The sequence below is a fragment of the Sminthopsis crassicaudata genome, chromosome 4 (genome assembly GCF_048593235.1).
Source record: "Sminthopsis crassicaudata isolate SCR6 chromosome 4, ASM4859323v1, whole genome shotgun sequence".
NCBI classification, from domain to species: domain Eukaryota; kingdom Metazoa; phylum Chordata; class Mammalia; order Dasyuromorphia; family Dasyuridae; genus Sminthopsis; species Sminthopsis crassicaudata.
In genome coordinates this window covers 474859379-474884386 of record NC_133620.1, presented here as the reverse complement: position 1 = coordinate 474884386, position 25008 = coordinate 474859379, and the positions used below count along the sequence as shown (strand labels likewise).

Here is a 25008-nt window from a genome sequence, read left to right as displayed (position 1 = left end):
CCGCAGCCCAAGGGATGGTGCCGGGAACAGGGAAGACCAGAGTCCAAACACTTACTAGTTGAGTTGTGTATTCCTGGCAAGTTATTTCACTTCTGCCTGACTCAGTTTCCTCACTTGTAAAATGGGGATGATGATAATAGCTTTTAAAGGGAGGAGACACACCCACACATAAAATATTTGGCAAGCCTAAAGGTATGCTGGATAGCCTAATAGGTGCTAGCAGCATGGGACCCTGAAGGAAGGAGCCTTCCTGATAGGCTCCCTAGGAGGGGAGCCCTCAGGTTGTTGCAAACTAGAGCATCTCGGCATAATTCAATAATCAGAGACTGGCTCACGTCCCATGAACCACTTCTGAACAAGCTCAGGCCACCGAAGGGGCTGCCATGTGTCTGCACAAATATGACCTGATCCGTATTAAATAAGCAATGGCCACGAATGAAATTGATGCAGGAACACTGTGGGCACCAGACTGGCCCTTGTTTCTATGGCATAACAACGGGCAGTTGATGGGAGAAAAACAAAAACCACCCACCTCGGAGGGACGCCAGACGCAAGCTCACTGGGCATCTCGGTATTCTCTGACATCGCCGGCTTCTCCTGGGTAACCATTCCAACTTCTCCTTCTAAACACACAAAAGTTTCCAATCAGGAAAACTGAAAGGAACCCAACCCATTAACTGGGGGCACATTTACAGTCTCTGTCACTGGGTTCTCAAGCAAAGTCCCAAGTTCCCAAAGGACCCAACCAACGAGCGTTACAAGAGGCAGGAGACGATCCACGTCTTAAAACTGCAGAATTCGTTTCTACTCATAACCACGGAAGTCCACCTGCCACCCCTGTCAACAGATTTATAATCTGGTTCTCTAAACAATGTCACATGCATTTTTCAAGCTGAGAGGGAGGGAGAAGGAAGAGAAAGGAAAGGGAAGAAGCATTTATTAAGTGCCTACTATGTGCTGGGCACTGTGCTAAGCCCTTTCTAAGCATTACCTCACATTGAAGGGAAAGGAACAGAGACATGGGTTATGTGGAGAAGGCCTAAGAAGGGGGCCCGGGGCCAGGAGCACACGATTGGCCATGTTGTTGCATTACTATTTACTAGTATGATGCTAAATGATGTCCAAGATGAATTTCAGTAAGTACTGCATAAAGCTTCATTCTGGAGCCTCTAGAAAAGGAAACGGACCTACCAGTACCAAGAATAGCAGAGGACTGAGGAGAACATTTCCCAGGAAGAATGGAAAAGGGAATTCTTCAGCAACCTGCACACACTCCACCGTTATTTACCTTTTACCCACAGTCAAGTAATTTGTTATCTAGGCTCCAGGGGCAAGTTGGTCTTTCTCCAAAAGGAGCACCCATCTGTTTGTCAAGTTAGCAGGTTAAAATGCTCCATGAACTGATACCCCGAAGGCTTCAAGGTTAAAGCAGCAAAGAAAATAAATCAGAAGACACTAAGGGGTAATCCTGACAAGTGGAAAGAAAGCAGAAGGAAATAATAATAGAATCATAAATGGATAAAATGAACTTTCTCTATAGATCCATAGGTCTGCACATGTCAATGCATAAATAACCATCTGCCCTTTAGTCGCCAAGGTTGGCCAAGTATCTTACAGATAGTCTCCTGTCCATATTTTCATGGAGGGAATCACATGGAGGACCCTTGGAGGCAGAGGAGCAAGGGGCCACTGGTGGTCTCAGAAGAAGCTCATGTAGTCAGAGTCAAAGGAAAGAAGGCTAAGCTCCGGTCGTTGGGGCCTTGCCTGCTCACAACAGCCGAGGCGGTTACTTTTTTACCTGATCCCCACGGGGAGGAAGGCCTGCTAACCACCTGGAGTACTCCCTAAGGTCTGTCATCTTAGATGCTCACTGCCCACTGGGCGTGAGGGTCAGGAGGATGAATGATCTTCCCAGAAGAAAAGCAGAAAGTCCTATGTCCCAGGAAAGAAAGTGGAGCCCGCCAGCATACAAAAAGTGCTTTTTGCTGCAGCCTCCTGATGCACGGGCAGCAGGAAACAAGAAGATTCCGCACGTAGCTAGGAAATTAGTGTCTGGGAAGAGGATTTGCATTTCTAGGGCATGCTGAAATACAGGAATTCATCTTCCCAGTCAGCCAAGGGCTTCACCTCGGAGCCTCCCTGCTTCTCACTATCGCCCTCCATCAGTTGCCAAGTCCCGGCAATGTGACCTCTCCTCCGAATCGGATTCGGACCAACAAGGACCTGGTTGCGTTAGGAGAAAGGGTGGGGACAAATGAGGGAAACGTGACCACCTTCACCTTGGCATTCACGGTGGAGAAGAAAGATAAAGATGGTCCAAATTGACTGAAGATTTGGGGAAAGGAAATTGTGCAGCCTCAAAGAGTGACTCACTAATAGTTTTACTGCCCAAATTCTTAAGGCCAGTGGGGATTGAAAGTTGTTCAAGAAGGAAATTCTGAAACCAAGCAGAGACAATGTCACTGAGTTAACATGAGGGAGGAGGGAGGAACCTGTCTAGAGACTCATGGGAATGAAGCAACTTGGATACTTAAACAAAAGGGGAGCGCTGATGATGATGCCGGCAGGATCTTCTAAGTGTAATGTCAGCAAAGGCCGAGGGAGCACGAGACTGAGGATGGAGCAAATCCCCCTTTTGACATGTACGGACTCTGTGAGGCTGGACAAGGGTCCCTTAGTCTCTCAGTGCCCCCTCCCCAAGAGGTCTTCTAATATCCAAGAGACACTGATGTTATCAGGAAGCAAGGGCTACCCTTACTTGAAATTTGCTACACTCATGAAATCTCAGGAATGGACCAAAATTACGATAACAACAACAACAACAACACAATAACTAGCATTACCATAACAACAACAACAAGAAGTAACTATCGCAGGTCCTCAAGTGCAGCATGGGCTGAAATTGCCAAGATCTACAAGATGGTATGGCAATGGGGACAAACGGTTTGACTCGTGATTTTACTTTTTTCTACAAAGGAGGATGGTCTCTGGATAAGGAGGAAAGAATAAGTCAAGACAAAGCAGGAGAAACTAGGAGTCTCTCACTTCCCTTGAGAGTCAAGCCACGGGTCCCTTCTGAACTCCATCCCAAGGTACAGAAAGAACTGGTTAATGTGATGACCAAGCCCCTGACAGTGATCTCTGACAATGTGCAAAGTGGGACAGGTGCCCCAAGACTGGGGAAAGGCAAAGACGTTCCAATGAAAAATAATTTTTAACAAGAACAGAAAAGAGGAATAGGAAAAAGACAAGAGTCTGCAAACTCCTTAAGTTTAGTTTTAATTCCTGGCACAATTCCAGGTTGTCTGATTAATGGGATAGTTAGTGAACATCTAACTCCAATGAGTTAGCACGACTTCATCAAGACCAGGTCATGCCATATGCCTCAAGGATGGCCGAGAGAGAAGGAAAGGAAGAGCTAAAGTAGTCAGAAAAAGACTTTTTCAGATGGCAAAGAACTAGAAACAAAGCAGCTGCCTAATGAAGGGGAAATAGCCAAGCAAATTGTGGGATAGAAATAGGATGGATTAGCAGTGAGCTATAAAAATGAAAGGGAAGAATCTAAAGCAGCTCAGAAAAACTTCTCTGAACTGCTGAAAAGTAAACAAAACTGAGAAAATAATCCATTAATGAGCATTTTATCAGTGGCTTATGAGGTACCAGGCACAGCACGAGTGAGCACTTGAGTGCATGGGCACGCACACACACACACACGTGCGCACACAAATGCAAAAGAAGACAAAGAGACCAAATTTTTTTAGTATGAATGGCTGAGCTTAGCTGCAGAGAGGAGACAAGGAGCCCCTCCCTTCATCAGCAGTTGGGGGGGTCTATGGGTAGAGTTTGACACACTCTGGCCCATTCATTTGATGGACGATGATTGCTTCTTCCCTTCCCTCTTTGTCTTATAGTTTTTGCTCCCAAAGTGGGAAAGTGAAGGTGAAAGAAAAATCAATAAAATGGATAAAATCTCAATTTATAAGAGAGATCGTGCCAGACTCATCTCAAGTCCTCTGTCAGTCAGGCAGGGTCTCGAGAGCTGCCCGTGGGCTTTCCCAAGATTTTTGCAGAGAATCAACAAAATGTCTTTGGTTCTCTACATGAACAACACAGATAAATGCTTGGTGGCAGCAGTGGCCGTCTCCCAACACCAATGGCAATTACAGAGAGCAATCGTTTTATCCACCTGAGCAAAGAGCACACAAACCCAAAGAGTGAAGGGGGAGCAGTGGCTCAGGGCAAGGTCTGCCACTTAAGCCCTACTGATAATGGTGAAGGGGCCACATAGTGATGACGTCATCACCACCTCCCAGGGCCTAGGGGAGATGCTTTTGGGGGCCGCAGAGGGCAGGCGATGCAATACCGAAAGGCCATTGAGGGGTCACATTGTCCATCCGCACATGGGTTCACAAACCACTGAATGTCACAGAAAACTGTAGGAGCGTGACTTGTCCAGGTGCTAGATCCAATCAAACTCCACTGAAGCAGCAGGAGGAGGAGAAGGGAAGTGAGGAAAGGTGATGACGACGACGATGGCTCAGAGCTGACAGTATTTGAAGGCTGCAAAGCCGCCTATCTATCTCATTTCATGACCAACACTCACGCAGCATCTTCAGGTTTTGCAAGGCATTCTTATCACCTCACCGGATTCCCATAACTCTTGAGGTAGCGGTCATGATTATCCCTCCTTACAAATGGAACAGGTGGCTTAGGTTTGTCTTGTGACTTAGATGGAGACAGAATCACAGAATTTTAGAATCAGAAAAAGCAGACAGAGGTCACCAGATCCAGCCTCTAGAACAATGGCCATGCAGCCTCTCTGGGAAGGCCTCCCCTCCTTCAGGGGTCGGCCCTCAATCTCTGGCTCTCCATGCCACTCCCCAAGTTTACATGATCTCAGCTCTCAATTCACTGCTTTCCAAAGGGCGCCTCAGCTTCCCTTCCTCAGTGGCCGGTGTGAACGTTCTTCGCCAATGTCCTGGCATTTACTTGTTTCTGTGTATGTTGCAGCTCCCAATACAATGAAAGTTCCTCAAATGAGCATTTTTTGCTTTTGTGTTTGTCTCTAGAATGGGCGCAAGGTCTTGCAAGTAATACATGGTTAAGAATTTTTGCTGGATTCAATGGGGTGGGGGGGAGGGTGCCCTGGTTCCTCCAGCAACATAATCAATCCGGCTGCCGTAGCTGCTTATCGGCTCCCCTGCCTCCTGTTTCTCACGTCTCCACTCAGCTGCCAAAAGGGACCTTCCTAAAGTGCAGGCCTGATGCCCTGGCACAAAACGGGCACTTAATAAATGCTTCCTGACTGACTGACTGCATCTGGGCACATCTGAGAATGATACTGCAAAGCTGAAGAGCATCCAGAGGGCAGTAATCAGTTGGGTGGGGGGCTCCAGGTCTGGAAGATAGTCCCACACCGCTCACTAGAAGTACGTGGGGATATTTTATGCTAGACTTAGGACAGGGAGTTGGAGGAGAGGCGGATGGGGAAAGACAGATTAGCGGGCACAACACTTTGCTTCCAGATGATCATGTTGGAGGGGAATTTGACTTCTCTTTCTCTAGTGGAAGAACTTGACCCAAAGGCTGAAGTGACAGAGGCAGATTTAGTCTTGATCCAAGGACAGATTCCTCACAATCACAGGTAGCCCAAGACGGGATGGGCTGCTTTGGGAAGGAGTCCAGATCTTTTTCGCTAGAGGGAGGCCTTCCGTCAAAGGCTGGAGAGGGCCCTAGAGGGGATTCTTGTACCACTCTGGATGGGGATAAAGAGCCCCTGGAGGGCCTTCTAATTCTAGGATTGAATTACTCCCAGTGGATGATTCCGAAGCAATGCCCAGCATCCTCACTACTCCTATGAAAGCACACAGTACATGGGAATCATGCACACGGGGGATGTTAAAACGCATTTGCATCTACGGCACTTAACACAGATGAGAAAGGTCTTACCTGCATCACTAGTGGAGTCACCTAAAAAGGAAATATAGTCACTTTTATTATCTCAACATTGCGGTGGTCCTGAATGTCCACAGGAAGTAACTGAGCACAGAAACTCTCCGGATTCTTTGCTACGACTGGACTCACCCATTTAAAGAATCATCTTTACCTTTTTGCCTTCTCTCTACTATTCCCTAGCTGTTACTTAAAGAGGGTTAGAGAATTATGTTCATGAATTCAAATTAGCAGCCATTTTTTAAACTTGGCCATTGTGTACGTGTGTGTGCGCATGCGTGTGTGTGTGTGTGTGTGTGAGTGTGTGCGTACGTGTGTGCGTGTGTGCGTGTGTACCCATTTCTTTCCTGGCTTATATAATTCAATGTTCAAAGGAAATTTGCTTACTTTGTTCTTTGCTTAGGCAACAGGGCAAGAAACCACATCTAATAAGGAAAGAAATCTGGGGGTTGACTGTTCCAGTTCTGGAATCCATAGAATCAAGTTGCCAAAATATTTTTAAAATAAGAATGGAAATAAAGGTCCTTTTTTTTATCTCATTTATCTGAACTGGCAAAGCTTCATCCACATGTTAGGAAAGGATGAAGACAAAAAGAGGCTTTTTGGTAAGCTCAGCATCTTATTACATGTACCTGTAAGCTACTTATTCTATAAGTGACAATTTCTTATTCACAAATGTTAGGTTTATTTTCAATCCCATTTAAAGAAGCTATTCCCAATTTGTTTAATATCCTCTTTAACCCTGAAAAAATGCTGCAGGCTCTCCCTCCCACCTCCCAGTCATGGTACTGATACTTTCAGAGTTTGTTGATTAGGAAAATACCCAATGATCAAAAAGCCTGCTGTTGATCATTTTCACTTAGGGGACACATGCTATCACTCCAAAGCTATAAATCAAAGATATGGTGTTTTCCTGAGGAATAGTGCATCGCTTGTAAATAAAATCCAGAAAAATGTCCTTGAGAACCCCTAGTTTTGAATAGCAGTAGCCTACACCTCTACACCTACGTGGTGAGTTTAGGGTTCAAACTGCCCATTCTTTCACACTGGCCCAGCTAGCTCTCACAGGCTGTTGTGTTGGAAAACAGATTTCTTGCTAAAACAGACTATAAGAACTCTTCTGGCTGTGAGGTGATCTGCGAGGAGCTCAAAACACTGTCTAGCGGCTCTTGCCTTGAGGTTGGCAACAAATGCCACATTGACATCAAAAAGCGCTGCCAAAAAGATACTACCCGCCATCCTGGGTTGAGGCTCAAAGCAAAGGCATAGCCAGGAGAGGGCTGGACTTGAGGCAAGGAAGCCCCAAGGTCGCTTCTTCCTTCCAACAGACAAGACACTGCCCGTTCTGCTGGGTCCCCATTGGGCACGATGCCAGCCAGAAGCCGGGCCTGTGTCGGTCACCTGGAGATCCTGGAGGCTCCAATCGCCTTACAGCGCTACACCTGGAATAGGCCGAGCGGCCCCTAGATCTCTCTCGGGAAGGTCTTGGGAGGCCCCTCCAAGGGCCAGGGCCTCCGGGAGAGCTCAGGGTGAGAGAGGAGCCCCTGGTCACTCCAGAAAGGGGCAGCCAGAGCGGAGTCTTACCTTTCATCTTGGCTGTAGGCTCTGGCTCAGTGTTTTCATGCCACACACTAGCTGGGCTGCCGTCTGAAACACTAGCTGAATTATTATTAGCTTCCCTTCTTCCTGACATAAAATAGTTTAGAACAGGCAGTTAAGGCTGTAATCTGCAATCCAATCAATTCAATTGTAATCATAGCTGAACGCCCTAGCCCTCTGTTATTAGCTCAGTATTTATTTATTTATAATATTTATTTATCTAAGGTTTCTCATGGCAGGGAGCGTTTGCTCGGGAAGGCTTAAGTGAAGGGCAGCTTCCGGGTGACAGGAGAGGGGACACTTATCTTCCCTGCTTTTGGTACGGGCCTTAGCTAAGTTGCTCTGCCTAAATCCCAGTGGCCTGCTAACCAGTCAAAAATGGCCACCCCCATTCTCTGTGATTGCCTCCTCCTCCTCCAAACTATTTGCTCCAAGTTGGGATTTAGTTCCTCTCTCTTCCCACAGGAGCCTTGAAGGTGGGGCAGGGAGTTCCTAAGCAATTCCCCGGATTGGGCGGGTAGGGCAGGGAGAAGAATGGAATACTTTTTTTTTTTTTTTTAAATTTTATAACTATAACTTTTTTTTTTTTGACAGTACATATGCATAGGTAATTTTTTTTTTTTTTTTTTTACAACATTATCCCTTGCACTCCCTTCTGTTCCGAATTTTCCCCTCCTTCCCTCTAACCCCTCCCCTAGATGGCAGGCAAGAATGGAATACTTTTTAAAGCTGGCACAGGTAAGTACCAGCCTAATTGGACAGTCTTGGGGTAGCCAAGCTGATGTCCCAAGGATTAGCAATGGGGAATATTCACTAGCCAACCTAAGTGACATGGGAGGGCTGAGCATCTCAACAGATAGTCTGTTTAAAATCAAAAGATATGGCCACACAGCGTGTCGAGTTGGGCAACCTGAGGGCTGGAGAGTTCACTGATTCATTAACAATTTGTATAAAATCAGAAAAAGAAACAAAAAGAAAGCTGATCCTTATTTTTTTTTCCTTAGTAAAAGCACAATTTTAATATAATGTTTAAAATTTTCTGAAGAGATAGTCTATAACAGGAGAAGCTGTGCTATACAAAAAGCTACAAATATTAGAAAAGGAAGCTTTACTACTAAGTAGAATAGAAAACTTCTAAAAGTTAATGACAAACAGTATTTACTTAAAAGAAACTGTTGATAGATTAAAAACTGTTTTTGAATGTTCTACACTTCAGATAGCTACTAATTTATAAAATCAAAACAATACTACAAATATAATTATCAAGTGAGCTAAGAAGGCAAATATTATTGTTTTAGGGCACAGAGCATGAATTAAGGGGGAAAAAACATACTTTTAATTTCTCACTTTTTTTTTTTCCATTTGAAGGATCTTTTCTTCTTCCTACTGAAAAACTCACTGGCAGGGAGAGCCAACTTTCAATGTACTTGCCTTTTATTCTAGTACCAAGGGCCTCTGTCTTCTCCTGTCTCAACAGAACCTTACGCCAGGTCTATCCCTGTGCCAGATCTACACCCCAAAAAGATCAAAGAAGGAGGTAAAGGCCTTCAATGCAGAAAAATATTTCTAAAAGCACTTTTTGTGGTGGCAAAAAAAGGAAAACTGGAAGAAGGCTGAACATATGAATGTCATGACGTAATCCAAGAAGAATAGGATGTTCTTTAAGAGACGTGGAAAGATCTGGCTGGCCTGATACCGAGTGAAATGAGTAAAACAGGAGGATAGTGTATAAGTAACACCAGTATTTTATAAAAACAATTCTGAAAGGTTTAAGAGTTTTTTTTTTTCTTTCATCATCATCATCATCATCATCTCCATCCTTCTGATAATTAACCATGATACTGGAGAATGCTGCCGATGGCGATAAAGGATAACGAAGGGGAAGAAAGACGTATCTGAATGGGACCCTTGGAGATTGTGCTTCTGTGATAAAGGGGTCATTTCTTTGATCCTTTCTTTTTTTGTGGGTAAAAGGAGATAGGAAAGAAAAAAATCCTATTTGATAACTAAAAAATAACAAAACTAACAATTTGAAAATATTAAAAGAACTGAAATGCAAGGTATACATCCCAAAGAGATCAAAGAAGGAGGAAAAGGATCTGTTTGTAAAATCTAATTTTTGCTCTTTTTTCCAAAGAATTGGAAACCAAAATTGAAAAATTCCTCATTAGATTTGAATGTCAGACAGTATTATTTTTATTTGATCTTGGAGATAATAAAGAGTCCTTGGAGTTTATTGAGTAGGGGTGGGGATGGCATAATCTGACCTTTCATATAATGAAGAGATAAAGCTTGTGAATTCCAAATGAGTGCAGCATAGTGGACAATGACGTTCATCTAGGCACCCTTTTTAAATGGAGCTTCTGGGAAAATCCTCTAATTTTAAAGGAAGCAATTAAAAAGCATAGTTAATCAAAAAAAAAAAAAAAAAGAAAAATTCCTCATTGACTGGGGAATGGCTAAATAAGATGGGACGGAAGATTCAGGACAGAGATACTGGAAAGGTTGGCCATTTCCTCCTCCAGCTCATTTTACAAACTAAGGCAAACAAGATGAAGTGACATGCCCAGGGTCGCACAGCTAGAATTTAAATTCAGGAAAATAAGTCTTCTTGACTCTAAGCCCAGCTTGGCTCTATTCCCTGTACCACCATATTATGCTATAAGAAATAACGGTTTCAGAAAAACCTGGAGAGATCCATATGAACTGATGCACAAGGAAGTAAGCAGAACAAGGAAAATGATGTACATGATGATAGTAACATTATAAATGTTTTTTAATTAGCTACTTTGAGCAAGATGAGGATCTAAGGCAATTCCAAAGAATCAATGGTGAAAAATGCAGCCACTTCCCAAGTGAGCTCCCATAAGCCCTCAGTGCTGACTGGAACATAGCTTTTTAACTTCATTTTTCTGTGTGTGTGCTTCTTTTACAACATGACTAATAAGAAGTTAGGCACGTCTTTACCTATAAAACTAATCTATCGTTGCTTGCCTTCTCATGGGCTAGGGGAGAAGTGGGAGGGTGGGAGAGACTGTGGAAATTAAAATGTAAAGGAAGAATGCTGAAAAGCTTTTTAAACATAATTGGGAAATAGATTGTGAAATAAGGCCCAACCCACTTCTGGGGCGAGATGTCTGATATGTCCGGAGTGAGGCTCATTTCTCTTATCTAAAAGTCAAAGTCTCCTGCTTCCATTCCAGGATGGTTTTAAGGAGAACACTCTAAAGACCCCTGGAAGGATGAACTTGTTGCCCCCCCGCTCTTTGACATGAGCTCTAAATGCTCGATAATCTGTCTCGACTTTGCTGCCAAGGGGCACCATGAACCTTCGAACAAGGAAGATGAGCACTTCAACCGAGAGTCTGGTTAAAATCAGAAGAATGGCTACACGGTGTGTCGAATTGGGCAAACTGAGGGCCGGACAAGTTCTGGCCAATAGCCAGAGGAGAGCTTTTTTCAGAGCCAGCTTTTGTTCCAGATAGTTAAGTCACAAGAAGCAGAAGCGTTTGAAGCAACTGTGCCACATGAAACAGAAGGTAAACTGAGGTCGGGGGCAGCCTGCCGGCAGACAGACAGCCTGGAGTAAGGATCTGCTCCCAATTCTGAATCAAGAGGAAAGGCTGGAGACCTTTTTTCTCAGCACAATCAACAACACTAGACTATTTTAAACTGCAAAGCAAAGAGGAGGAAATTCTCATTTCTTTTAGATACAGAAGACCTAGGGGAGCATCTGAAGGGCTTGTTGGGGGGTGGGGGAGAGCAGGAGGACACAATCTGGTTCTTCACTCCAGAGAAAAGCTGAGCACAGTGAGTCAAATATGTAACCCAGTTTGTTTAGGCTCAGTGTTCCAAGAAGCCTGCCCAAAGGGAAGGGGCTGCTAGGGAAGGTCATGGGAATCTCAAAGCAAAAGCAGCAAGCTTGCAGATGGGGAGCAGGGCAGAGAAAGGGGAGACGGCAAGGCTTCTGAGAAGGCAGAGCCTCAGATCTTGTTGTCAGTGACGATTGAAGCAAGGGGACCAACTTGTAAAACCCACCAGATATCACCCCTGGCACTGCTCACTTACCCCTACACACTGGGCACCAGGGCCTGCCCAGCCCACAGTCTCTGGAACCCTTTTTCCCAGCATGCCCTGTGGATGCCACCCGTTTAATGTCCCATTTCTTACAATACCCCGTAATAGGCAAGGCTTGTGGCTTCTGAGCTGTGCTCTTCCAAGCCTGTCAGACCCCGGTGGACAAGGTGATAAGGCAGCAGGTGCTCAAGAAGGCCCACAAGGGGGCACTCCGAAAGGGCTGGGACTCTAGGGCCCTTCTCATCATTTAGCCCATTTTCCTGACACTGAACATGCTCCAACCCAGTCCATGAGACCGAAGGGCCTGTGACCACGTCAGGGCTGAGCGGCGCGACTTCCTTACCTATCTCGGGTGACGCCGTTTGCTGCTCCGGCTCTTTAACCAGCCCAGTTGGGTCTGAAATAGTCTTAGTTGAGACAACATTATCTTCCCTTCTTCCTGACATAAAACATTTCACACAAAGTGTTAAAATGTGCCTAATTATTCCAAACAGCTGACTCGTCAGTATTTAAATAAAGACCCAAAACAGGGCGCTCAGCTAAGCGACTGACATAGCGCTGGGGGGGAGGGGGGGTGTGCAGAGGGATGATGGACAATCCCACAGAAAGCTGCGCCTGGCGCTGCTCGGACACTCTGGCCACAACAGTCACATCCTGAGGCCAGGCTCCCTCTGACAAAGGAAAAGAGCAGCCACGGCTGCGCTCCACGCCGGAACCGGTCAGGGAGTGGGGGCAACATGGCCACCCATCTGCAGAGCCCTTGCAGGAGCACTGGAAGCTCCGTGGCTTTAGCTAAAGGAAGGGGAAAGCTCTGGGGTTTTCTCCGCGCCCCCTCCCCGGGGAAAAGTCTAGTTTCAACCATTTTGTGTTCTGTTCCTTCTGATGTGAAAATACAAACTGAAGTTTGGCGTTTGTTGTTATGGCTGTTGCCATGGTTGTTCTCTCCAATGAGTGATCTGATGGGGGGAGCTCCTGGGGGGCTTCTTTAGCCATGTGAGGGGGGCACCTGTTCCACAACCTGCAGCCTTAAAGGTTGCCAAAGGCACCGAGACCCCGGACAGTCTAACCACAGGCCCAAACTGAGGCCGTCCTCTCCCCGGGCACCAGACAGCTCGGCCTGCTACCCAAAGGATGCCCCAGCCATGCCCTCATGGAAAGGGGGGCCTGCAGGAAGCCAAGGTGCTAACATCCTCTCAGAGCCAGGCACCCGCCCCCTGCCTAACAGCCATAGCGATGCCCCCAGAGGCCCCTGGGCGATGCAGGGCTTTCCCAGGCTGGAGCGCCTTTCAGGCCTGGGTGTCTGCAGAGAAGCCCCCTGGAGGGAGCCAGGGACAGGGTTCTATGCAGGGGCTGTCCTGGCCATATCAATTTAAGACAAAGTCAGAGGAAAACCCCCTCAAGTTACAGATGCTGGGACCTTTCCAGGGCTAGCCTTCCTCCTAGTGGCCTTACTTTTACTGCCTTTTCAGGGCCCCCCACTATTCCCAGGCTACCCCTCGGCTGGCTAGGTGTGCATTTTAGTACCTATTAGGCTTATACTTGTAAATCTGCCTGTTGGCTCTTTAGAATGTAAAATCATCGAGGGCAAAAACTCTCTCTCTTTGGTCTTTACAGAGCCAGGAGTTGGCCCAATCCTGGTATACAGTAAGTGCTTAATACATGTTGTAAATCTGCCTGTTGGCTCTTTAGAATGTAAAATCATCGAGGGCAAAAACTCTCTTTGGTCTTTATAAAGAGCCAGGAGTTGCCCAATCCTGGTGTACAGTAAATGTTTAATAAATGTTGATGGACTGACTCGTTATCAAAAGGAAAACCAGATTTCCATTCTAGTCCCCACAATCCCACTCACTCCAAGTTCTCCAAGGAGGAAGAGACAGACCGAGTCAGCTGCTACTCTGCAGTCAAGCATCAAGACTCTCCGCAGGGAAGCCCGGCCTGTAGCATTCAGAGTCTGCCGACACAAGCGCTTGTCCAGTTATGGACAAATCACGTCCCTCCTGTGAGGGTCACGTACCCCGTTTCTGATGTGGACACAGTGAGGATGCGATTCAACCCTCGGATCCATAACCAAACACGACCCTCACATCATGGGTAAAAGGGGCATTTTCTTCTAAATAAAATGCAGCTCACACAATCTCGGGGCCAGGAGCAAGGGCCAAATGGCATCCCGGTCAAATGCAAGAGTCAATGTTCAACTTGTTAGCGGGAGCCATGCCGGCATTCATTCATTCATCAGCCATGTGGGAAAGCCTGGGCTCGGCCCTGAGGGGGAAGCCAAGACCTGCCCCAGAGCACGGGAAGTTGGAGAGGGGAGGGCTCTACCAAAGAGCGGCAGAGCCCAGCCTAAGAGCCTGGCAGCGAGCGGGCAGGGACAGCTCCAACCAGCACCAGGACACAAGCACCCCCCAAGCACTTCTTAAGCACCTGCAGCGTGCCAGGCGCTGGCCATCCCAGCCAAAAACAATCTCCACTGGGCAGGCCTCGGGGAAACATACATCAGGTACATCCCCAAGAATGTCCTAAGGCCTGAGGCCTCCTGAGGGGGTAGGTAGAGTGGCATCTGAGCTGTACTCGGCAGGAAGCCTGGGATTCCAGGAGCTGCCAGGCAACAAAGCCCATCCAAAGGCCCAAGATAGCCCGGCAAAGGCACACAGTGGGACGTCATGCACAGGCAGCAACAGCCTGGGCAGCAGCATCTGGGCAGCAGCCTGGCAAAGGCACAGAGTGGGACATCATGCATGGGAGGCAGCAGCATCTGGGCAGCAGCCTGGCAAAGGCACAGAGTGGGACATCACGCATGGGCAGCAGCAGCCTGGTCAGTGGCAGCCTGGGCGATTCTGGCAGGAAGCCGGGGGGAGGGGGGTGGTGCGCAAGAGGCAGATGCCATTAAGCTCTGTGTTCTCCTGAAATAGGAGGAACCACCAGAGCTTCCAGAGCTTGGGAATTGTGGGTCAGAAACCTCAGCTTGTCAGCCGGAGGAGGACAGACTGAGAAGGTTAAGGGGAGAAGAAGTGACAGAATAAAGCCCTTCCTGGTGGTCATGCCGGGAGTCAGTGATTGTTAATTCCTGGGCCTATCATCTTCATGGTAAAAGAGAAGTGGAGAAGTGTCTGGGGCAGCAAAGCGGAGGAGGCCCCAAGCTTGGACACACAAGTTCCAAAACCGCTTTCTCCCAGGGGCCGGACAGAAGCCGAGCCACATTCACCCAGCACCTAGCCCAAGTGAGAAGACGAGACCCCAAACTCCCTAAAGCTTGTCTGGACTTGCTTCTGCCTGACGGAAGCTTCCCATAATGCACGCTCAGAGAACAATGACTGTTTTGGACTCTATAATCTTCGGCCCTCAGACACGCTTTGTCAGTCCAAGTGGTGTTAATCTTTCGTGGTCCTTCCTGGACAGCAGAGTGGGGCCTGAAGCCTATTTGGGCCTGGACGCACCACTACCAATGTCCATCTGAAGGACCTTTAGCACCAAATCCATGTGCCCAGTCAGACATGCAGACATAGACATAGGACACATGTCTCTTGCATGAAGACTTCCTCCACAGGTTGTCATCCATTCCTTGCCCCCCTCCCCACCTCCCCAAGAATACCTTCTGGAGCCATCTCCTATTATATTCTTGGTGCTCACAGTTAGAAAGCTCTTTTCTCATTAAAGCCATCCCCTGCGATCATCCCCCCAAAAGAAGGGCACCCCCACAAATGGCACCCACTGTAGACATTTTTAAAGACCAGAGCTCCCAAAGTACCTTCTGCTGAATTTTTGGATCGCCATCTTGATCCTTTAGAGGTCAACGATCTAGATACTCGATTGGCAATGTCAACCTTCAAGAAAAGGGAAAGGGGAGTATTAGAAAACAATAAAAAGCGACCCGCATTTTACAAGTGATTTTAAAAGCAACAATGCTGGTTTGCAACCTTTGTGAGCATATATAAGCAGCAAGGTGCACAGAGTCCCTCTGGCCTGTCTAATCTCTTTCTGCTACTGGAAGAAGTTTAAATTGGATGCTTAACATAAACAAGTTTTTAACAAGATCTCTATGCAGAGGAAATGAAACGATAGAACTCTGGCTAGAAACTGAATTAAGCGGACTCAAATAAGAGCATCGTCTAGGCCAGGGGTTCTCAAACTATGGCCCGCCGGCCAGATGTGGCCCGCTGGGTTATGGCAAATGGGCTGCGGGGCGGAGACAGAGTGTGAGCTTTTGTTTTTACGATAGTCCGGCCCTCCCACAGTCTGAGGGACAGTGAACTGGCCCCCTATTGAAAAAGTTGGAGGACCACTGGTCTAGGCATTTTACCTTATCGTATAATTTTGTGATTCCAACCTTTCATAAAAAAAGAACAGCTAACTTTTCTTTTGGCAAAAGGAGAAAAAGGACAAAGCAAAAGAACCCGAGCAAATGCCAAGTTTTCAAGGTGTAAGATATTCATTCAAACCCCAGAATGTTGGCTATGATGGCACCTGTTTACTCCTTTTAAAGCGTCACCAATGGAACCCTAATAATGAGTCTTCAAAGAAGAAGAAACTAAAATCAAATCTCCTTGCTCAGACTAAAGGAAGTTAGTCCAAATGACAGGTTTTCTAGGCAAATACAATGTGATCTCAAATATATAAATAAGTCTAAAGAAGGCATAAAGGATTGCTAAATATATTTTATATACCTACCCCTTAACAAAATCAATAGATAAGACTACTTTCTAATTAATACTTTTTATGTGAATAAGCTTTTAAAGGGCTCAAAAATAGTCTTAATCTTAGGCAGATTAAGCATTAAAGATAATAAAGCCTTTTTTTCATAAATGATGCAAAACAATATTCAGCTTAATTACTATCAACAGCATTGCAAATTACAAGTGAATAAAACCTGAAATAAGATTGCACCAGAAAACAATTATTTCCAAAAATACGTCAATATAAAGATGTGTCCATTCTGACCATGGAAGTGTTCTAAATCCAAAGTGAAGTGTTCAGTGATCGTCCGTGTTCTGGGCATTAAAATATCAAAATAAAATTCAATGTTAACCCAAGTTTTATATTTATTTGTGTCATTATAAGTTTAAAGAAATATTTAAATCATTTTCAATTTCATGAGCTAAAAGCACAGTGACATGCAAAACCACGTCACAAACAATCTGATGCAAAATAGAAATCAAAAATGTTTCTAAAACAAGTGGCTTTAAATGCTGTTTTTAAAATAAATAAAATATTGGTTATTGATGTGGGAGTTTTTTTTAAATGAAATGTCTTAATTGGCTAAACAGATATGGCATTTCTTTTTAAGTGACTTAAAGAATAGAGCTAGACTTGAAGAATAAAACTAAAATGAAAGAATAGTAAAATTTGGTGAAATAACAAGTCATTATTAGTATATTTTACTAGCAGAGTCTTCCCTAATTGTATTTCTGTGTGCATCCACCCACGTTCACACACATAAACTCTTATCAAAATATTGGGGGCTCAAACAAATAGAAAATATTAGGAGTTTATAGTTTTGGGTTCAATATTTTACTCCTGTTGGTATGTCTGACCAAAAAAAAATGACAATCAGTGAGAGTAATGAGAAGGTGGGAACAGGCGTCGATAGCCCCAAATTTTTTCTCTGAAAATACTTTTCTGGTTTGAAAGAAAGAAATAAACAAGGTTCAAGTTTATAAGTGACTCAGAAGCCTCACACCTTAATATCCTAAAAGCCTTCCTTCAGAAGAAGCCAACAAGGTTGGCCTTGGAAGAGAAAAGCAACATACATCCGTCTCTTCTCACGAGAAGTGAGGGACTAAAGTTACTGAACAGTGTCTAACGAACAATGCATCTGATGTCAGACTCCGATGATGTGCTGCTTGATTTAACTATTTCTCTTTTTTTGTTCCATGGTTGAGTATGAGAATAGACACTGAAAAGTGATGCAAAACAAAAAATATCTATACAAATGACAAATTAAAAAAAAACAAAACAGAAAACACAAAAGTGCTGAAGGTAGAAGGCAAACATGAACAAAACTGAAATTATTATCTGAAGAAAAAGAGATCCAGCTAGTGGTTATTAAGGTGAGAATCATTTCCAAATAAATTTTCTGTGCATGAGCAGACCATGCTCAAACTAGTTTAAGAAAAGGTTATTCCTAATACTGAAGTAGAAGAAACAGCAACCATACGAAGCTCCTGTGTGTAATCACAGCTCCCCTGGCCTGAACCATTCAAGGAAATTCACTGTTCTGAAAACTAAGTGACAGAAAGGAAAAGTCATCAAATAAGCATTTCTACAACAAACTATTATCCATTAAAAATACAGGGGAGGTATCTGAATTGAAACACGAACATCGCAGACCCTGCTAGCTCACTGTTATTTGACTTCATCCTTACAGATGCTTCCTCTTAGGTTGCAGAAGGTTCCATTTCCCTTCCTTTCTCTGCATCAGCTCTGAGTGTGTCTCTCCCCACCCCCCTCAGAGAAGTGGAAATGTCCTACTTCTAGGACAATCAAGGAAAATGATTTGGAAAAGGGCAACTATACATTAAAGAAATCTGATCTGGAGGCGACAGTTCTGAAAATGCCAGGGATCATTTCCCAAGATATCTAATAGAAGGGAAAATACCAAAGGACTCACACAACAGTAACAACTGAGAAGATCTAAGCGGCGACCAAACCGAATGCCTATAACGTCCATGAGCCATCTACAAATGAATCTGCAACGAAAATACCAGAAGGGAAAAGGCAGGCCTTCAGAAATGATGTTCTGGAAGAAACCACATCTTTTAGAGTCTCAAAATTGACTCGGGTTCAGAGAAGATAAGATCCTATGCTATTCATCTGTTGCTGACTATTTTAAAAAGCCAAAACTTGGCTCAGCAGAGCAAAATGTATATTTTTGGCATCTTCCATGTGTGTGCTGAGACAATATTATTCTGAGGAAGCTGCAACTAGAAGGATAACTCACATCCAAGCAAGGAATGAAGGAGACACACACACGTGCTGGTCCATCACAGTTAGGATGCTTTGCAGAGCTCAGAGTGGGATTCCCTAGATATGGTGAAAATCCTGTAGCTATTCCTGTTAATGGATAACCCTGTGCTGATAGCTTCTAAGTTCCAAATACTGAAGCATTCCCTCCATGGGAATAACAACTTCTGAGCCCCAGACTGACTAAAGTCCTCAGGAAATATGGGAATAAAATGAGAAGCTCATATATTATCTAAGATTTTATGAAAGGAACCTAACTTAACAGGAACTTGGAAAGAATATTTAGCACAGGTGGCTTTGGTGGAATTGGATGCCGTTCTACTTAGTCTCATGTGAATGTGCCCTGGGTCAGGGCATTCTAAATCTGCAGAGAATATGTCAAATTTGAAAACTTATGACTAATTATACATTGGGGATTTTATGTCTTAAGTGACTGAGGTGCCACATATGCAGTTTAAACTTCCTTAAGCAATTAAGTCATCACCTTTGTAGGGGAAAATGAGCCACATTTTCAAAAAAGGATTTTACATTGAACAAATGTCGCTCTGCTCAATCATGGGAGAAGTCAGGCACAGAAAGAGTCCTTTTGTTTATCCAGGTTGTTCTCTAAAGGTAATTAGCCCTACCTGCAAACGAGCATCTGGTGGAGCTCACCCTCTCCCATATGGACCTGGACCAAGACATCTTCCATGGCAGATAGCAGCTCCAGCTCTTCAAATAATTGTCTCTCTCCTTTTCTGCATCCTCTTTGACATCATTAGTGTTATTTCTGTGACTAAATTTGCGAGGCATCTTGCATGAACTTTGATAAAGGCATATAAGACTCCTGCTTGTAGAAGTGCCCTGAAGCTTCATTTTGTTCTTTTAAAGTCAAATGCTTTTTGTGATCAGACCCCATATCCCAGCATTCTCTACTGCTATGGCTCCTTTATGAAAACCTGATTTCTCCCTTCTCATGTTTACTTCATGGCTGTGTCTGATATGCTGTCAGACAATTTGTCCAAAGATTTTATAACGATGAGAAAAGAGGCACGTGGTTCCACAGAAAGTGAAATTTTCTCTCTCAGTTACTTTTACTAAATATTAACATCTTCATGGCTTTTTTTTTTCCCCTTCATCCCTTTGAAAGCATTCCTTCCTGGAGGTCTCTTGCTGTCTGCACTTTCACAAAAGAGAAAGAGTGGCCACTAAAAATAAGAGATTGTTATTATGGGGATATTTTAACTCAAAGGAAGGAAAGTAAAATATCTGGGGCAGAGTGAAAAGGGCAAGGAAGGAAAGATAGACTGGTCTCCTATCTTTGATATCATGGGCAGAAGCCAGGGGTTAGATACTGAAGGAGTGTTGAATGAAACATTTTAGTACGAACTCTTCCAAGAATTCAGAAAACAGTAGCTGGAGGAAAGAGAGGCTATAAAGGACAAAGGCGACACGTTGCCTATAGGCCCTTCTCCAATAGCTGTCCCTGTTCCAGCAAGGAGGCTCTCCATCCATCTTTGGTTAGGTCCAGTAATTGTTCTCAATTTTATCTTCTGAAGGGTCATTTCTACTTCCCACATAACAACCTGATGGAACAGGGTCTAAATGGGACAGTTTATCAATGATGATTAAAATAACGAAAAGATGCATAAATTTATTCCACATCCCACTTATTTACTGTTCATTTGCAAATTCTCCAAGAGGAACATGACTCAGCTGGGACTCAAATGAATTTCCTTCATGTGATTCCTCTTGCTTGTTTCTCAGTCTCACTGTTTACAGTTTGCTGATGCAGAATTCTTCAAACTCCACCACCTTCCTCTCCAGAGGATTTCATAAATAAGCTAATGTTCTAAACTGTTATGTCAATTCTGTGACACCTCTTTTATATTGCTTAATCTCCTGCAGAAAAATGGTAAAATTCAGGGTCAATATCTCTGCAGTCATCCATCCTCTCTTGATATGGAAAGGGCTGAAACATATCTGGAATATGGTACTCAGGATGCCAGGGCTAGGCCACTGGGTAGCTAAAAGACTCCAGAAGATGGCAGTCAGGATTGAAGGACCTGATAAGACCAGATAAAGATCAATTATTGCAAGTGGAGATGTTTAATCTGAAGAAACAAAGACTTCTGGAGCTATGATAACTGCATCTCAGAGCTGCAGTGGGCTGTGATGACTAAAGATGGCAGAATTAGATCACGTTAGCAACGGGGGGAGCTGCAAAGAAGCACAGCTAAATCTGATGTCAAAACAGCCTTCCTAATGCTTTGAAATGCTCAAGAGGTCACGGCATCCCTCCCCTTAGGGGCCCTGGGGCAGAGGAGACATGACCACTGGGCAGAATTGCTAGAGCAAGGACTGTTGGGGGGGGGGTACCAGGAGCCCTTTACTAAGAAAATCATGACAGCCCAAGAAGATCTCTATTCTCCAATCAGAGGTCATTGATAACTGAGCAACTCAGCCATGCCATCATGATGGAAAGGCATGAGGTCTCTGGTCTGCTTCCTTCTCACATCCAGGTTGTTTGCCATCTTCCTCCTCGCCTCCTCTTCTTTTACCCCTACCTTCTTCATGCTACCGTCACTGAGCAGAAACTACACGATGGCTGGGTTTGGGGAATCTTATTCCAGCTCTTTGAAGACATTCCCCATTCCTTCCTTCTCAACAACAGGTATTGGTACACACACTATAATCATCTAGTAGCTATTAAAATGGGAACTACCATGTGCAAAAATGTTTGTTGAAGCCCCTTCTGTAGTGGTAAGAACCAGAAACTGAGCCCAGGAGTTGGAGAATGGCTGAATAAGTTATGGTGTATGGCTGAATAAGTTGTGGTATATACGAAAAGTAATGAAATATTATTGTTCTATAAACATGATGAACAAGCTTATTTTAGAAAAGCCTGTAAAGATTTACATGAACTGATGCTGAGTGAAATGAGCAGAACCAGGAATACAGTATACACAGTAACAGCAAGACTGCGATGATCAACTATGGAAGACTCGGTTCTTCTCTGGTTCAGTGATCCAATGCACTCCCAATGGACTTTGGACAGAAAATGCCATCTGCATCCCAAAAAAGAACTAAGGAGACTGAATGGAAATCAACACATGTTGTGTTTACTTCGCTTTTCTGTTTTTATTTCTCCCATGGTTTTGCTCTTATTTTTCTCTCCCAACATGATTCGTAAAACAATGTCCATTAAAAATTTTTTTTACATAAGTTATGGTACATGAATGAAATATTATACATATATATATTACATATATATATATAATACATATATATGTGTATATATGTATAATACATATATATATATATGTATATATATATATATATTCTATAATAAATGATCAGCAAAATGATTTCAGAGAGGCCTGGAGAGACTTACATGAACTGATGCTAATGAAGTGAGTAGAACCAAGAGAACATTGTATACACAACAACAAGGTTATGTGCTGATCACTTCTGATGGATGTGGCTCTTTTCTACTTTATGGGCCAATTCCAGTAGATTTGTAATAAAGAGACCCATCTGTATCCAGAAAGAGAACTATAGAGACTGAATGTGGATCACAACATAGTATTTTCATGTTTTTTTGGTTTTTGCTTGCTTTTTGTTTTTTTTTTCCTTTTTGATCTGATTTTTCTTGTGCAACATGATAAATGTGGACATGTGTATAGAAGAATTAAACATGTTTAACATACACTGGATTATTTGTTGTCTAGGGGAGGGAGTGGGGGAAGGGAAGGAGAAAAAATTGTTACACAAGATTTTGCAAGATTAAAAACTATCTTTGCATGTTTTTTGAAAATAAAAAGCTATTATTTAAAAATACATAAGTAAATGTGAGCTCCTTGAGGGTAGGGACTATATTCTCACAGCTTGGTTGAGGCTCTTAATTGACCGATTCATCCTTCTGGTGATCTTTATCCTTATGCTCATCATGAATCCCAACAGACAAAAGGACGAACAATTCTGCTGCTGAGCTCAAGTCCCACATCTCCAAACATCTGCTCAACATCTTCACCTGGCTATCCCATGGGTGCTGCAAACACACCCAAAACAGGATTTCTTCTTTCTCCTTAAACTCAACCATCCTGCTAAACACCGATTTAAACAAGATCATCGGCATACGTCCAGTCAACATCTGGGGACAGCCAAAGCACCTTGGAGTCTTATTCCCACTCGTCACCTCTCCCATATCCACGCAGTTACCACCCATATCTGGTTATTCCAACTCTACAAGCTCTCTCTCCTTAGTCCTTCTCTCTATTCAGGCCATCTGTATCCTAATAAGTGCAGGCCTTCAATGCCTCGCCTCTGGCCCATCATAAGAACCCAGCTGGTCTTCAAATCTACCGTCTCTTCAAGCTCTCCACAGAGGTACACATTTGAAAGCCTTAAAGCACAGTTTGGACCAAAGGCCTACTTCAACTCAAAAAACTTCCCGACCGGACCCTATTCTCCCAGCATGCAATCGCTCTCAACTGCATCTGGCCTGCCAGGCTGCTTTCACATTTCCATGTGATACTCGAACCAAAGTAACTAACAAAGTAACATGAGCTTCCATCTTTGCATTAGCTGTCCCTCATCCCAGAAGGCTTTCCCTCCTTTCCTCTGACTCTTAAGACTATCTGGCTGCCTTTCAAGTTTCAGCTCAATTGCCAGATTCTTCAAGAGGCGTTTCCTGATATGGCTCACCCCAAGATATGAGTGCCTATCATTACTGTCCATTTTAAATACATACTCTATTCACCTGCTTCATGTTGTCCCTTCTTGGAAGAATGTGAGCTCCTTGAGGTCTGGCCTGTTTAAGTTTAAACAAAAAAATATCCCCAGAGCCTAGCTATGTGCCTCGTTAACACACTAGACACCTCCAAAATGCCTGTTCATCTTTTAATTTGATGCTGTATCTGGTCTCTATATATTCCTCTCTTTGTTTTGCTCCAACTTCCTTCTGTTTCGGTTTTGGTCATTTTGAAACTAATAATATAAGTACGGTTCAGTTCTTTCAGTAGGTCATTAATCTGCTCATCAGTGGGCAAATCTCCTATTCCGAGGACCTACAACTAAACATTTATCGACTGTTTAAAGCTACATGGACTACCATGTCAAAACTAGGCCCGCCACAGATCCAAGGACAGGAATTTTTTTCTGAGTTTCCTGGGCTACCCCAACCAACCAATTCTTCAACTACTGGCCATCCTACTGATAAGGAGGCTCTTTAAAGATAAAGAGGCTGCTTCTTGTATAGGAGACTCTATCTGCTACCAAGATCAGATGCTTTTCCAGTATAGCAGAACCATCCAGAGACTACAGAGCAAATCCTCAACCAGAACCTCCTAAGCATCAGCTACATACTGGGCACTAGACCAGGGGCAGGAGATACAAACACAAACAACGCAACAGCTCTTATTTGAAAAAGCTTACAAATAAGAGGAACATATAAAAACCAGATACAGCATCAAGTTAAGCAATCCGAATATATGAAAAGAAGTGAAGTTTGGGAGGTGGCTTCATATAAAAGACTGAGCTTGAGGGGCATGTTCAAAGAAGAAAAGCTCTCTGGATAGCAGAAGTAAGGGAGTCCTGCAGGTAAAGATATGAAGATGGGAGGTGGAGGGTCATGAGGAACAGAGAGAAGGGGGCTTTGCCTAGTGAGCAGAGCGTGGAAAGGGGAGCAGGATCCTCTGAGATGGGGACTGAGGGTCCTGGAAAGCTAACGAGTGGAGTTTAGATTTTATCCCACATGGCCCTGGGAACGACTGGAACATAAGCTAGTACTCCTGCCATGATGATGGCCTGGAGGGCGACTTCATTAAGGAAGGACAAGGAAGTGATGATTTCGTAGCCTATTCTATTTTAACATTGGTATCTTCCCAGATGACCAGACACCTAATATAAAGTGCAATGCCATCAACACAGGGCCCGGCTTTCCTCCCCAGTCTCCTGCACAGTCACCCCTCAGAGACACCATGTTGCCTTCCAGATCACCATTCCAGGTGGCACACAGGGCACTCCCTAACAAAGTGAGTTACTCTTTATAAGCATTGAAATGAACCTCACTTTTTCATAAGTCCCTTTAACAAAGCTCAACAAGAGGCCCCTGAACCAGCAGAGGAAGGGCCAGCTTTGCAGCAAGGCCTGGGGTTGAGACCCGCCCTGACACCCCCTGGCTGTGGCTGTCTACATGGCCACAACGTTCTGGAGGAGGAGCCCTGCAGCCAATCTCCAGCTGCACCACATTCGGGACCAGCACAACACAATGGACAAGGCTCCCCATCTTCTCCTTCATTTTACCACAGTTAACCAGAGCAATGCAAGCTCTCCTCTCCAAAATGGAAAGCAAGCACGGACTTGCTGGAGCAGGGCAGATCCCAAGGACAGTAGAACTCGAATTTGTGACTCGTTGGGACAATAAAGAATAGAACTGCT

At 44.3% G+C, this 25008-nt stretch overlaps 1 protein-coding gene across 13 annotated transcripts in view; it reads right to left on the bottom strand.

The window, feature by feature from the left end:
• The window catches only part of TRAF3IP1 (TRAF3 interacting protein 1), a 65199-nt gene that overhangs the window by 18045 nt on the left and 22146 nt on the right, over positions 1-25008 (bottom strand). For 3 of the 13 annotated variants that reach the window (XM_074264430.1, XM_074264426.1, XM_074264428.1), the window contains 5 exons: positions 15377-15452; positions 11972-12067; positions 7537-7638; positions 5950-5970; positions 533-623 (listed from right to left, as the gene is read on the bottom strand). In XM_074264430.1, the coding sequence (XP_074120531.1) occupies positions 533-623; positions 5950-5970; positions 7537-7638; positions 11972-12067; positions 15377-15452 (386 nt within the window). The remainder of the gene's footprint in view (positions 1-532; positions 624-5949; positions 5971-7536; positions 7639-11971; positions 12068-15376; positions 15453-25008) is intronic. The other 10 variants (XM_074264433.1, XM_074264434.1, XM_074264436.1 and 7 more) reach the window with 6 other exon arrangements.